At 44.3% G+C, this 14,238-nt stretch overlaps 2 protein-coding genes across 3 annotated transcripts; one reads left to right on the forward strand and one right to left on the reverse strand.

Annotated features, from left to right (window-relative positions):
- Nucleotides 1-1,275: 1,275 nt before the first annotated feature.
- On the reverse strand, nucleotides 1,276-1,971 carry LOC308531889 (uncharacterized protein; the record flags this gene model as incomplete). The annotated part of the gene is made up of 2 exons (XM_081108980.1): nucleotides 1,276-1,509; nucleotides 1,651-1,971. 2 exons carry the CDS (start codon nucleotides 1,969-1,971, stop codon nucleotides 1,276-1,278), a joined length of 555 nt encoding a protein of 184 aa, XP_080965106.1.
- Nucleotides 1,972-5,086: 3,115 nt separating this feature from the next.
- Nucleotides 5,087-11,670, forward strand: LOC308532405 (uncharacterized protein; the record flags this gene model as incomplete). 2 transcript variants are annotated; one of them, XM_081109854.1, is made up of 2 exons in its annotated part: nucleotides 5,087-5,653; nucleotides 11,461-11,670. In XM_081109854.1, 2 exons carry the CDS (start codon nucleotides 5,087-5,089, stop codon nucleotides 11,668-11,670), a joined length of 777 nt encoding a protein of 258 aa, XP_080965980.1. The 2 variants fall into 2 exon arrangements, with proteins under 2 accessions (XP_080965980.1, XP_080965981.1); XM_081109855.1 differs by lacking the exon at nucleotides 11,461-11,670 and having other exon boundaries at nucleotides 5,087-5,662.
- Nucleotides 11,671-14,238: the final 2,568 nt, after the last annotated feature.

Below are 14,238 nucleotides of genomic sequence, written 5' to 3' on the forward strand. Positions count from 1 at the left end.
TAACCATGGATCTACTTGTCCTACCGTGCATCACGTGACAGGAATTGCTGGCCTGGTAAAAAATTGGACTGGTCTCTTAGATGTGCAGCAACGACACCCCCATAGAGGTGACAACATACGGGATTGATATATTGTCTTCTGGATGAGGACTGTACCTTAACCCAATGGCCATTACTATATCATTAACGTAGGACCGCAGATGTCCTCGAATGGGAGTACACACGGGCTGGGCAGACGTCAGAGTGAATCTCCTCACGTTAACCACTAGTGACACACTTGGGAATCTGTGCTTCCTGTCCCATCACGGCTGCAGACCCTCCTGGACTGAAGGTTCTACTCCTGTGAGAGCACATTTTTGTCAGGGACATCATCTAAGTCAGAATGATCATCTGGTCAGTTTGGAATGTCATAGGAATAGAGTAGCAGGCAGAGGATGCAGTTCCTATTTGGTGAGGGACACTTGGCAGGAAAGGTAGAGAGCAGGGGGAAGTGCATCGGGACTGTGGGCATTTACGGAGTGGTGCATGCCCCGTGACAACATTCACCCGAGGCTTCTTTGGGATGTAAATGTGCGTGCCTTTGGGCAGAAACAGAAGACTTTCCTGGATCTGAGTCAGTCCAGTCTTAGCTACGAGACCTTAATCAATTAACGGGGGTTCCCCCCTACAAACAGAGATACCTCTTGTGGGGCTGTTACAATGCTCAGTAGGGATAATGCATATAGTATGCAGTATGTATTTAAATCCCTGTGTCAGGAATTCGGCGCAATAAATAAAACGCAATATGGATGAATTTTATGCTATAGAATTTATTAAGAAACAAAGGGTAAGACTCCTGCAGTTAGGAATACAGTTCAAAGTGATCCTAAAAAAAGAAAGCCTGTTACAAGAAGCATGACTACCTTGATAAGGAACATACGATTATGAGGATTATTTATCAGTTGTAAAACCTTTTAAAAATTATAAGAATTTGTTTTTCTAAGTTACACAGAGGGAGTGGGTGAAGACCTTGACTACAGACTCAAAGCAGAGACCACAGCTCCATAGCGAGGATGCAGGAAGCTGGCACATGATCCACCAACCCAGGAGGGAGAGGATCAGGGACGTCCTGTGCACCCCATCAAGCTGATGCAGAAGCTTGTATCAAGCAAATGAGTCCCAGAAAATTATGGTCAAGCATGCTGGTTGCTAAGTCTAGGAAGTGAACAAGTCTCCAAAATGGCAAGTCAGTTAGCCGAAGATGTTATGCTCAGATGGTGGTTTTCTGACAAGATGATCAGCAGCAGGAAGGCTGGCAGCAGCTGGACACACAGCAAGGGCGGCAGCAGCAGCTGGGTCGGCAGCAGGTAGTCCTACAGCAGGTGGTCTGACAGCAGGTTGGACGGCAGCAAGGCTGGCAGCAGCTGGACACACAGCATGGGCGGCAGCAAGGCTGGCAGCAGCTGGACACACAGCATGGGCGGCAGCAAGGCTGGCAGCAGCTGGACACACAGCATGGGCGGCAGCAAGGCTGGCAGCAGCTGGACACACAGCATGGGCGGCAGCAAGGCTGACAGCAGCTAGACCCACAGCATGGACTGCAGCAGCTGGATCCACAGCATGGGCGGCAGCAAGGCTGGCAGCAGCTGGACACACAGCATGGGCTGCAGCAAGGCTGGCAGCAGCTGGATCCACAGCATGGGCTGCAGCAAGGCTGGCAGCAGCTGGACACACAGCATGGGCGGCAGCAAGGCTGGCAGCAGCTAGACCCACAGCATGGGCGGCAGCAAGGCTGGCAGCAGCTGGACACACAGCATGGGCGGCAGCAGCAGCTGGATCCACAGCATGGGCGGCAGCAAGGCTGGCAGCAGCTGGACACACAGCATGGGCGGCAGCAAGGCTGGCAGCAGCTAGACCCACAGCATGGGCGGCAGCAAGGCTGGCAGCAGCTGGACCCACAGCAGGTGGGCTGGCAGCAAGGGGAGCAGCACATGGTGTCAGGTGTAGAAGGTGAGTTTCTGTTCAGAGGTGAGTTTTTCAGGTTCTGAGGACTTCTTCTGTTCTGGGGGTTTTATACACTGGGCCCCAATGTTGGGACCAATCAGTAAGACTTTCCTTGCTTTTGTTTATGTTGTTTTGGTAATCACAGGGAAATTATCAAGGAGGAAGTTGTTCCCTAAGTGATATGAATATTTAGAAAAGTGGTGTTTAATGTGTTCCTTAATTGAGAACAACTCATTGAAACTTTTATAGATAAAAGGAAGTAGTCACAATATCAGCATACTACTGAAAGCAACCTATAGATTCAGTGCAATCCCCATGAAATTTTTCATGTCAGAAATAGAAAAAAAAATCCTAAAATTTATATGGAATGACAAGAGATCCAGTATATCCAAAGCCATCTTGAGAAAGAAGAGCAAATCTGGAGGCACCATGCTCTCTGATTTCAAACTATTTTACAAAGCTATAGTAATCAAAACAGTATGGCATTCGGCATAAAAACAGACACATAGATCAATGGAACAGAACAGAGAGCCCAGGATTAAACCCAAATATATATGGTCAATTAATTTATGACAAAGAAGCCAAGAATACACTATGGGGAAAGGTCAGTTTTTTCACTAAATGGTATTGGGAAAACAGTGAAGTCACATCCAGAAGAATAAAGCTGGGCCACTATCTTACACCATATGCAAAAATTTACTCAAAATGAGTTAAATACTTGAATGTAAGCTCTGAAACTGTAAAATTCCTAGAAGAAAACATAGGCAGTAAGCTCATTCTCATAGATCTTGGCAATAATTTTTTGGAGTTGACACCAACACAATGGCAAAAAAACTAAAAAAGTGAAACTGCAGCAAACTAAAAAACTTCTATGTAGCAAAGGAAGGAAAGAATCAACAAAATAAAAAGGCAACCTACTGAATGGGAGCCAATATGTGCAAATTGTATAGTTGATGCTGGGCTAACTTCCAAAATATATAGAGAACTTATATAAGTCAATAGAAAAAAAAATGGTCACATCTTAAGTAATTATAGAAATCTCAAAATTCTAAAACTGACACAGTACAATCCCCAGAACTGGTTCAGATTTTACCTGTATTACATGCACTCATGAATGTGTGTGTGTGTGTGGGGGGGGGGTTCTATGCAGATTATCATATGTGCTGTATGGATTTGTGTAATCACCATCACAATTAAGATACAGAACTGCCCTTCTCCATAAGGCTCTAACTTTGTAGCCACACCCACTCCCTCCCACTCATCATCCGACACCCCTGCCTACCACTACTCTGTTCTCCATCTCTATAATTTTATTTCCAGCATGTTCTACAAATGGAATCTTACAGTGTGTAACCTCTGTGATTGGTTTTTCACACTCAGCATCCTTCCCTTGAGATCATGCATGTTGTTCTTTGTATCAATACCTTGTTCTGTGGTGTATCACAGTTTATGTGTTCCATCATTCACCCATGAAGGGCCCCTCAACAGTTTCAAGTTCAAAGAGCTTTAGACATCCTTGCATAGGAGACTAAATCTAAGATGAAAGTCACAGCCTGTCTTAGATCTGAAAGAGTCGTTACTAATCCAATATATGGCACCTGATTTGGGGAGCAGTAAGTATACCTAAACTTCTTGGGAGTATTTATATTAACTAGCCATACTCCCTAATGTATTCACCCTCAGCACCTCTATCTCAGCTATAACTGTATAAAAAATGTTACTGCTGGTATCAGGTAAAAAAAAAAAAAAAGATTAAATAACCCCTACACATCTCTCAGCAGAGATTAAAGCAGTTTAGAATGAAAAAGGCAAAGGTTTTCCCCCGTGATAGTAACCTCAGTATAAGTTCACACTCATTGCCAACCACTTTCTGCCATGACACCCTGAATTGCACAATGCATGCCAACTCTGGTACATTAATGAACATGAATATTATTCAGAAAGAAATGGTTTAAAAAAAGAAAGGAAATCCTGCCAGTTGTGATAACATGGATGGGCCTGGAAGATATTATGCTAAGTGAAATAAATCAGTCACAGAAGGACGAATACTGCATGAATCACTCATTTGAAATATTAAATACACAAAAGGAGCATAGAATAAAATTTCGGTTTGCAGAGGCTGGAGTAGTAGGAAATGGTGAGCTGTTATTCAGTGGGTATAGAATTACAGTGATACAAGGCAAATAACATCTACAGGTCTGCTGTACAACGTTATGGCTATAGTTGACAATATAGTATGGTACACTTAAAATCTTGTTAAGAAAGTAAATCTTAGGTTAATGTTCTTACCACACACACAAAAAATGAAGGGGATGGAAAGAAATATTTTTGAGGTGATGGATATATTTAGTACCTTAATTATGGAAATGGTATTATGGTACATGCATATGTCCAAACTCATCAGAATGTATACATTAGAAGTGTAATATTTCGCATATTACGTATTCCTCAATAGAGCTGAGGGAAAAGAAGAAACATCAAAATTTCATGACTTGGTTTTTCCTCGTACACCAGTTACTTATTTCCCATCTGAAAGTCTGGAAAATGGTCCCTGATTAGCAGTGGGGAGAGGAAATATCCTAAGAGTCTATTCTTATGCCAGCGATGCCCTGATTCACATTCAACATTTCTCTGCCCACCTGACCCCACAATGAATGAGACATCAAACTAGAATGCAGCTGTATCTCCCTAAGTCACCAAAAGGAATGTGGCTCATTATCACCCAAAGGCAGACATGTTGGGCTGTGCAACATGAGATACACATACATGATCTAAATGCATAAATCACATGACAGCTTTCTTTAAGGAAGATGAAGCAAGAAAGACACATAAGAGATGATCCAGGAAGAGCTGAAGTGAGGAATCCTAACCCATCAGGAAAAGGAAACAATGTTTCCATCCATCTTGAAAGGGTAGCCAGGAAAACAAACCTGGCTAATTTCCTAATCACCTGTTAATTAGGACAAACAGGACAAGGAAAGAGCACAGCTTCTGATGACAGCGGCCCTTAGCAGGGTATAAAAGGGGACCTGGGGCGAGCAGACTTCCAAACCTTCCAACCCACCTTCCTGAAAACTCACTCCGAACCTCCACCCTCTGACACCATGGTCAACTCCTGTTGTGGATCCGTGTGCTCTGACCAGGGCTGTGGCCAAGGCTGCTGCCAGGAGACCTGCTGCCGCCCCAGCTGCTGTGTGTCCAGCTGCTGCCGCCCCTGCTGTGGCTCCTGCTGTGGCTCCAGCTGCTGCCGCCCCTGCTGTGGCTCCAGCTGCTGCCGCCCCTGCTGTGGCTCCAGCTGTGGCTCCAGCTGCTGCAGGCCTACCTGCTGTGGCTCCAGCTGTGGCTCCAGCTGCTGCAGGCCAACCTGCTGCATCTCTAGCTGTTGCCGCCCCACCTGCTGCCAAACCACCTGCTGCCGCCCCAGCTGCTGTGTGTCCAGCTGCCGCCGCCCCTCCTGCTGTGGCTCCTGCTGTGGCTCCAGCTGCTGCCGCCCCAGCTGCTGTGTGTCGAGCTGCTGCCGCCCCAGCTGCTGTGGCTCCTGCTGTGGCTCCAGTTGCTGCCGCCCCAGCTGCTGTGTGTCGAGCTGCTGCCGCCCTAGCTGCTGCCCGACCCTCTGTTGCAAGACCACCTGCTGCCGTCCCACCTGCTGCCAGACCACCTGCTGCCGCCCAGTCTGCTGACTTCCCTGAACTGCGCCCACTGGTTTTCATCAGCCAATCTTCTTGATGTAGTTTAACTGAACTGAGTCATGAGAGGCCAATTGTCAAAACTTAGTTCCAACTGATTCTTAAACTGATTTTGGCCTCCTAATATATATTGTCGTCCCCCCCCCCCCCCAGAGCATGTTGCTACCTGTCTCCCAGATGAACACAAAGTTTGCATTTTCTCTGAAATCTTTCAACCAACATGTCGTCCCTATTGATATATTTCTTCCCGGCCGTCTTTTTTCAAATGGAGATGTCCCTAAATCTTAAATAAATCTGGATTTCCCAGGCATACAAATACAAGAGTATCGTGTCTGATCATTTTTCCTCTTGACTTGCCAGTTGTTCTGTTGTTCTCTCCGCAGAGAGCAGAGGACAGCAGGTGATTTCAGGATGCACCCCCTCTATGCCCTCAGCATCCTTGTTTTAATGTAGGAAGGTGGTTTCTTACAGCAAACACTTTGATCTGTCGGCCTGTGGTCTTTCTCTGGATGAAGGAGCCAGCTCAAGGCAGGCCGGGGGTCCAAGTGTGTAGAATCAATTCTCGGCCAGTGATGGGTGCAGTGGGTACATACTCTAGCTCTTTCCTCTCAGGTGGGGGCAAGGAGTACCATTCTTTAGAGGTCCTTGGTGGAGTGACGCCCAGCTGCCCACAGGAGTAAGCTGCTCATTCCATCACCCTACACTGGCCTCCGTCCCTTCCCCAGATCACTTCCCAGGTTCCCTGCAGTGCCTTTTAGGATGATCTCCCAAATAAACTACTAGATCTCAAACCCCTGTTTGGAAGTCTGTTCCTGAGGGCACCCAATCTAAGACGCCAGTATTCCAAATGTAATTACTTGTGTCCTTTAACACATTTTAAACATATATTATGAATGGTTGTCAGCTGTCAGTGTCAACTTAGATACAGTAACCAACAACGTCCAATGGGGGTATTCCAGTGTCCCCTGAGGAAATGGCTGTGGATTCCTTTGGGAAAGGACTAGAGCAGGGGTGGGCAAACTTTTTGACTCAAGGGCCACAATGGGTTCTTAAACTGGACCGGAGGGCCGGAGCAAAAGCATGGATGGAGTGTTTGTGTGAACTAATATAAATTCAAAGTAAACATCATTACATAAAAGGGTACGGTCCTTTTTTTTTTTTTTTTTTTAGTTTTATTCATTTCAAACGGGCTGGATCCAGCCCGCGGGCCGTAGTTTGCCCACGGCTGGACTAGAGTGATCAATGCTACATACACTTGCTGTGGTCCTTGGTCTTGGAGGACTGGCCTTACTTTCAATGAGTCAGTGGGTTGTAGATCTGAGAACTGGCTCAGCCTGGAAACTGGGTGAGGGGTCATAATTTCCCATTGGGATCACTGACCTGAGCCTGTGGGTCACACAGCACTTCACCCCAGTTGTTATCCCAAATGTGCTTGCTCCCCATCACATATTTCTACCCACATTACTCTGACCGTTAAATGCTGCCAGCTGGCCTCTGCTACTTCAAGGACATTCTCATTCTCATTGCTCCTTGGGAACTCAGTTCTGTGACAATATTCCCTACCACGAGCTCCAACCTTAGAGAATAGATCTCTCTACCTGTTCATTCCTTCTTACCTTATTACACAGGGCACCCCCTGAGTCCTCCTAGGGAGCTTGCTTATTCAGCTGGTTGGGTTTCCTGGCCTTGTGGCTAGAGCTATTCTAGCCTGTTAACTTCTCTGCACCCTTTGATCCCTTCATCCTCATCTCTGTGTTGTGTGGTACTAGATAAATCTGTACGAATGATCTATTGTTAGCTAATATTACCTCAAATTTTAGCAGCTTAAAATGAGACTCATTTACTGTCTCATAGTTTTCGTGCATCAGGAATCCCAAGTAAAGCCCAGCTGGGCTCTCTATTCCTTAATGATTCATAAGGCTGCAATCAGGGTGTTAGCTGGCACTGGCATCTCATCTCAAGTCTTAGCTGGAGAAGAATCCACTTCCAAGTTCACAGATGTAGTTGTTGACAGGATTCCAGTCCTCGAGGGCCATTGGAGTGAGAGCCTCAGTTCCCTGCTGGTTGTCGAGTGGAGACTGTCCTCAGTGACTTGCCACATACTTCTCCCCCACAGGGCCGCTCACTTCCTCAAAGCCCTGAGAGCGAGAGAGAGTCGGCTAGCAAGATGAAAGTCACCATCTCATATAACTTAATCGCTTGATGTTGCCAGAGGTGGTTGGTTGGAAGCATGTTACTCACAGGGAGGGAATTATGTTAAGACCATGAACACCAAGAAGTAGAAATCACTGGGCCACCTTAGGGGCTGCCTACCACAACTCTTAGTTGAATGAGAGAATAAAAACACACCATACATATATGAAGATCCCACTTATATAAAATTCAAAAACAAGTAACACTGAACTATCATGGTTAGGATGCATACCTAGGTGGTAAAACTAAAGCACATCAGAGAAAAGATTAAGAATCGGGGCAGTGATTATATGTAGGGGGGAAGGAGAGCGATGTGGTCAAGAGAAGACACATCCAGGGCCCTCTTGGTGACAGCAATGCTCTTTTGTTTGACTTGGGTGTTGGGATAGATAGATGCTTGCTTCATAATTGTTTATTATATTATCCATGTATGTTTTATACACTTTTCAGTATACAGCAGTTCCCCCTTAAATCTGAGGTTTTGCTTTCTGTATTTTTAGTTACCCCACAGTCACCCATGGTCTGAAAATAGTAAATGGAAAATTCAAGAAATTAACATTTCATAGGTTTTAAGTTGCACGCCATTCTGCGTAGCATGGTGAAATCTTGCACTGTCCTGCTCTATCCCACCTGGGTAGTGAATCCTCCCTTTGTCAAGTAAGTCCATACTATATGCCCTACTCACCCGTAAGTCACTTAAGTAGCTGTCTCAGTTATTTGATCAACTGCCTTGCTACTGCAGTGCTTGTGTTCAAGTAACTCGTGTTCACTTAATAATGGCCCCAAGTGTAAGAGAGTGATGCTGGCAGCTCAGATATGCTAAAGAGAAACTGTAAAGTGCTTCCTTTAAGCGAAAAAGTAAAAGTTCTTAACCTAATAAAAAAAGAAACAAACAAACATAGACTGAGGTTGCTAAGATCTATAGTAAATTAGATCTTCTATTCATGGAAGGGTGAAGAAGGAAAAAGAAATCAGTGCTAATTTTCTGTGGGAAGAAACTCAGGATATTTTGGGGAGCTCAAGAAGAGAGAAATTGACCTAAATCTATAGGTATTGCAGGCAAAGCTGATTGCAAGCATCTTCTGGCTTGGCTTCTTAGCCTCGAGAGGCTGTTAAAAGTTCAGTCTGAAGATTCCAGTGAAAAGTACCAGCAAAACAGATTTAAAAGAATGTAATCACAACCACAATGAGGTACCACCTCACACCTGTTAGAATGGCTATTATCAACAAGAGAAGTAATAGCAAGTGTTGAGAGGATGTAAAGAAAAAGGAGCCCTCAGGCACAGCTAGTGGGAATCTAAACTGGTACAGCCACTAGGATAACAATATGGAGCTTTCTCATAAAGAACTAAGGATGGAGTTACCATTTGATCCAACAATCCATCTTCTGGGTATCTACCCCTAGATTTGAAAACATTTGTAAAGATGTATGCACGCCTATTTAATTGCAACATGACTCAAGGTGGTCAAGACATGGAAACAACCTAAGTGTCCTTCATTGATGATTGGATAAAGAAGATACGATACATATATACAATGGAATACTACTCAGCCATAAGAAAAGATTACATACTGCCATTTGCAACAATATGGGTGGATCTTGAGGATATAATACTAAGCAAAATAAGTCAGATAAAAAAAGTCAAGAACCATATAATTTTACTCATGTGGGATATAAAACTGAACACATAAGACAAAAACTCATAGACACAGACAACAGTGTTGTGGTTACCAGAGTGGGTGGGGGAGGTAAAAAGGGTAAAGGAGGTCAGATATATGATGATGGAAAGAGACTTTGGATAGTGAACACACAATGCAATATACAGACCGTGTATTGTAGAAGCATACACTTGAAACCTATATAATTTTATTAACCAAAATCACCCTGAAAATTTTAATAAACTGTAAACATAAATATAAGAGCCTATATGACCCATCACCACTCTTGCTGCTCTTAGGTAAATAAGCAGGCCAAATTTAGTAAGACTCGACTTGTTATGAAAACAAATTAGATTTACTATAATTACTTTTGGTTAAAAAGGGGGTGAATGTACAGGGGAAAATTATGTTTTTTCCCCTTTACGCTATACCAGGAGGAGGGGATGACAGTCTCTAGAAACTCCTACCAATGGAGAAGGCAGGGACTTCACTCTGAACAACTTTACCCTTGTTTGCTGTGCTTCCCCTGGCAACCTCTCATAACTAACGCCCCACTCCCCAGGTCTGCTTTTGTCTTTATTGAAGATGGCGTTCAGGTGAAGGCAGATGCCATCTCAGGGGAGTGACTTAGTTCCCGAGTCTCTCCCATGTATACAGGAGCTATACATGTTCTTAAATGGTTGTTTGTTTTCTTCCTGTTAATCAGATTTTGTCCATTTAACTCTTAGACCAGCAAGCAGAACCTAGAAGGGTAAAGGAGAACTTTTTTTCCTCCCTGACACAGAGTTGGACTTGGGCATGGATTCAGTTTGTCACTGTAAACATGTCAGCATCGTGCCCATCACCCCAGAAATAAGTCCCAATCAAAGTCAGCTGAAGAAACAATGAACAGAACAGAAACAGAGGCATTAATGCAGTGGTTCTCAACCTTCCGGCCCCTTAAATACAGTTCCTCATGTTGTGACCCAACCATAAAATTATTTTCGTTGCTACTTCATAACTGTCATGTTGCTACTGTGATGAATCGTCATGTAAATATCTGATATGCAGGATGGTCTTAGGCGACCCCTGTGAAAGGGTCGTTCGACCGCCAAAGGGGTCGCGACCCACAGGTTGAGAACCGCTGCATTAATTCATGGAACAGTCTGGTATCTGTCAGAGAGACGGTGAAGGGATTAGTCAAAAAACATATACATAACACATAGACACAGACAACAGTGTGGTGATAACTGGAGGGGAAGGGGGGTGGGGATAGGTGGAGGTGGGCAGAGGGAGGGAAATGGAGACCGGAAGAGACTGTTTGGGGCGGAGGGTGCACGAGGCAAGGTGCAGATGATGTTTTGTTGCCCTGTACACTTCAAACCTGTATGGTTTTGCAAATCAATATCATCCCAATAAATTCAATTTAAAAATACCTGAGGAGGGAAAGTGTATTGAACCTAATGAGGTGATCAGGAACTGTATCTTATGACTAGATTATGAACAAAACAGGAACGATGCTAACATCCTTTTATCTGAAAAAGTTTCCGTAATTCTCAATTAAGAAACATATTAAACACTTATCTGCTACTCATTAAAACATGTAGAAAATAACTTCCTTTTTTACAATTCCCCAGTGACTATGGAAAACAATATGAACAACAACAAGGAAAGTTCTGCTCATTGGTCCAAATTGGGTGGGAGAGCGTATAAAAGCCCCAGGATAGAAGGGGAGCCCTCAGCATCTGAGAAACTCACCTCTGAACAGGAACCCACCCTCCACACCTGACACCATGTGTTGCTCCCCTTGCTGCCAGCCCAGCTGCTGCAGGCCCACCTGCTGTGGGTCCAGCTGTGTGTCCAGCTGCTGCCAGCCTTGCTGCTGTAGCACTCCCTGCTGCCAGCCCAGCTGCTGTGGGTCCAGCTGTGTGTCCAGCTGCTGCCAGCCATGCTGCCGTCCAACCTGCTGTCAGACCACCTGCTGCCGCCCCTGTTGTGTGTCCAGCTGCTGCCAGCCTTGCTGCCGCCCATGCTGTGTGTCCAGCTGCTGCCAGCCTTGCTGCCGCCCATCCTGCTGTCAGACCACCTGCTGTAAAACCACCTGCTGCCGACCCAGCTGCTGCTGCCGCCCTTGCTGTGTGTCCAGCTGCTGCCAGCCTTCCTGCTGCTGATCACCTCACCAAAGAACCACCATCTTCACACAACACCTCTTAACTGACTCGCCATTTTGGAAACGAATTCACTTCCTCAACTTGGCTGACAACCAGCATGCTGTACCTTAATTTCTGTGACTGGTGTGCCTGATACAGCTTCTGAATCAGCTGGATGGAGAGCAGAGGACGTCCCCAATCCTCTTCCTCCCGTGTGTGTGGAACATGTGTCAGCTTCGTGCATCCTCAATATGGAGCTGTGGTCTCTGCTTTGACTCCATAGTCCAGGTCTTCATCCTCTGTGTAACTTAGAAAAAGGAATTCTTGTAACCGTTACATAGGTTTTCTGCAACTGCTGAAAATCATCTCAATCCTGTTTTCTTTTCCCATGTGCTCCTGGTTCCTGTAATCCTGCTTTCTTCTTCCACAGTCACTCTGAGTTGGCTTCCTGGTTAGGGGAAGTTGTACCTCTATTTCTTAATAAATTCTATGCATTCCATATTGCGTTTGGTTTTATTGTACAGCATCCTGATTTATACACCAGGATTTATACACCTGCTGCACATCATATGCATGATCCATTCTGAGCTTCATATAGTCCCCCCAAAATAATTATCTCCATTTTTCACATGAGAACATTTCATGGGGTCATGTTAGATAGCTGATTTGGACAGACTCAGACCCAAGACTGTGTCTTTTGCTTCTGCTCAATGATACTTAAGTTTTAATCTCAAAACAAATTAGAAAATGTCGTGGGACTGAGCGCCAGCAAGATAATTCTTTGTTGGCTGGTGAAGGTGCCGTGTTGTGACCTAGGAGGAGTGTTTGGCAGCATCTGGCTTCTACCCACTAGATGCCAGTAGCACCCCTTTCTGGTTGGGCCGTATAGAGCTAAGATGGGTGGGGGAAGTGGATAAATGTACAAAACACAGGAGTAAAATCTATAGTACAGAGGAGTTATCTAAATGTGTAGAGTTGGATAATAATAAACGTGACATCCCAAAACTCATGGGATGCAACAAAAAATGCTTTGAGGATGATTTATATGTTTAAGTATTTATATAAGAAGAGAAGAAAACCTCAAAATCAATGAGTTAAATGCCCCAACTTAAGAAGTTAAGAGAAAAGCAATAGCATTGCCCCCAAACTACACAGAAGAAAACGAATACCTAAACAAACAAGAGTAGAAATTAGTAAAACAGAAAGTGTATGTGTGTGTGTGTGTGTGTGTGTATATATATATATATATATATATATATATATATATATATATATATTTCAACAAAACCAAAAGTTTGGCCTTTTCTAAATTGAACAAAATAGATACAACTCTGGGAAGATTGATCAGCTAAAAATGATACCAAAGTTCAATAATGTTATGAAAGAAAACTTGGGCCTTAGGATATGAATAAAACAAAGTTTTATATTATTTTAATTATCTGTTGCTTTGTTACAAACTATCACTAAAAACAACTATTTACTATTTCTCATGAGTTCATGGGCTCACCCATGCTGGGTGCCCAGCTGCTGCCAGCCTTGCTGCCGCCCATGCTGTGTGTCCAGTTCTTCTGTCTCACATGGTATTGACTGGGACACACACAGGCCAAGGACTAGTCTCAACAACATAACTCCCACAACCAGTAACCACGAACCACTCAATAGAGAAGTGGGTAAAAGATGTAGCTAGGAATTTTATTTAGAGGAAACATACAGTATAGCCAAGAAATGTTAAAAAAAAAAAAAAACGTAAGCAATTGAGAAAAATACAATTCAAAACCTCAAGATTCTGCCTGGACAGCATAACTCAGTGGTTGAGCACTGACCTATGAACTAGGAGGTTACGGTTCGATTCCCGGTCAGGGCACATGCCCCAGTTGTGGGCTCCATCCCCATTGTGGGGCATGCAGGAGTCAGCCGCTCAATGATTCTCATCATTGATATTTCTATTTCTCTCTTCCTCCCTTAAATCAATAAAAATATATATATTTTAAAAACTCAAAATTCCAATTTACACCACTATATTGAAAAACAATGTAAAAGTCTGACAATATCAAAAATTTAGGGAGGATGTGAAACTATTGAAGCTCTTGCACGTTGCCAGAGGGGTGGAGGGTGGTATAAATTTGTACAGCCCCTTTAGGAAACAAATTGGCATTTCTCCTTAATGGTAGACCTGTCAGTCAAACGTGCCAATAATCTCACGCCCCCTGCTTTGCTGCCAACCAACATTCGGTTAATTGTTAAATTGCAAGGCTGCTGAGTGGTGTGGAGCCTGTTTCACTTTGATTTGGTTCTTCCTTTTTCCTGTAGCTCAGTGTGCCAGCTGCTGGTCTGCCTCATCTATCCTGACATAAACTCATGAACTCAGCCTGGGGAAAGTGGCCAGCCCCTCCCTGTCCCCTCTAAGAACCTTAAAAAGAAAATAGGACTCTTCTCTTCAGTCTCCGCCACCATCTTAAAATCTGTGACAACCAGTCAGGGAAGTGCTGTGTCCTACAGAGCCGGAGGGTAATGGCCATGTTTAGAGGAAAAGGAATGGGGTTTCCTGGCAAAGGGCACTGAAATAGAGGGTGGGGCTAATACGAGTTG

The sequence above is a fragment of the Myotis nattereri genome (genome assembly GCF_964212035.1).
Source record: "Myotis nattereri genome assembly, chromosome: 16".
Taxonomy (NCBI): Eukaryota; Metazoa; Chordata; class Mammalia; order Chiroptera; family Vespertilionidae; genus Myotis; species Myotis nattereri.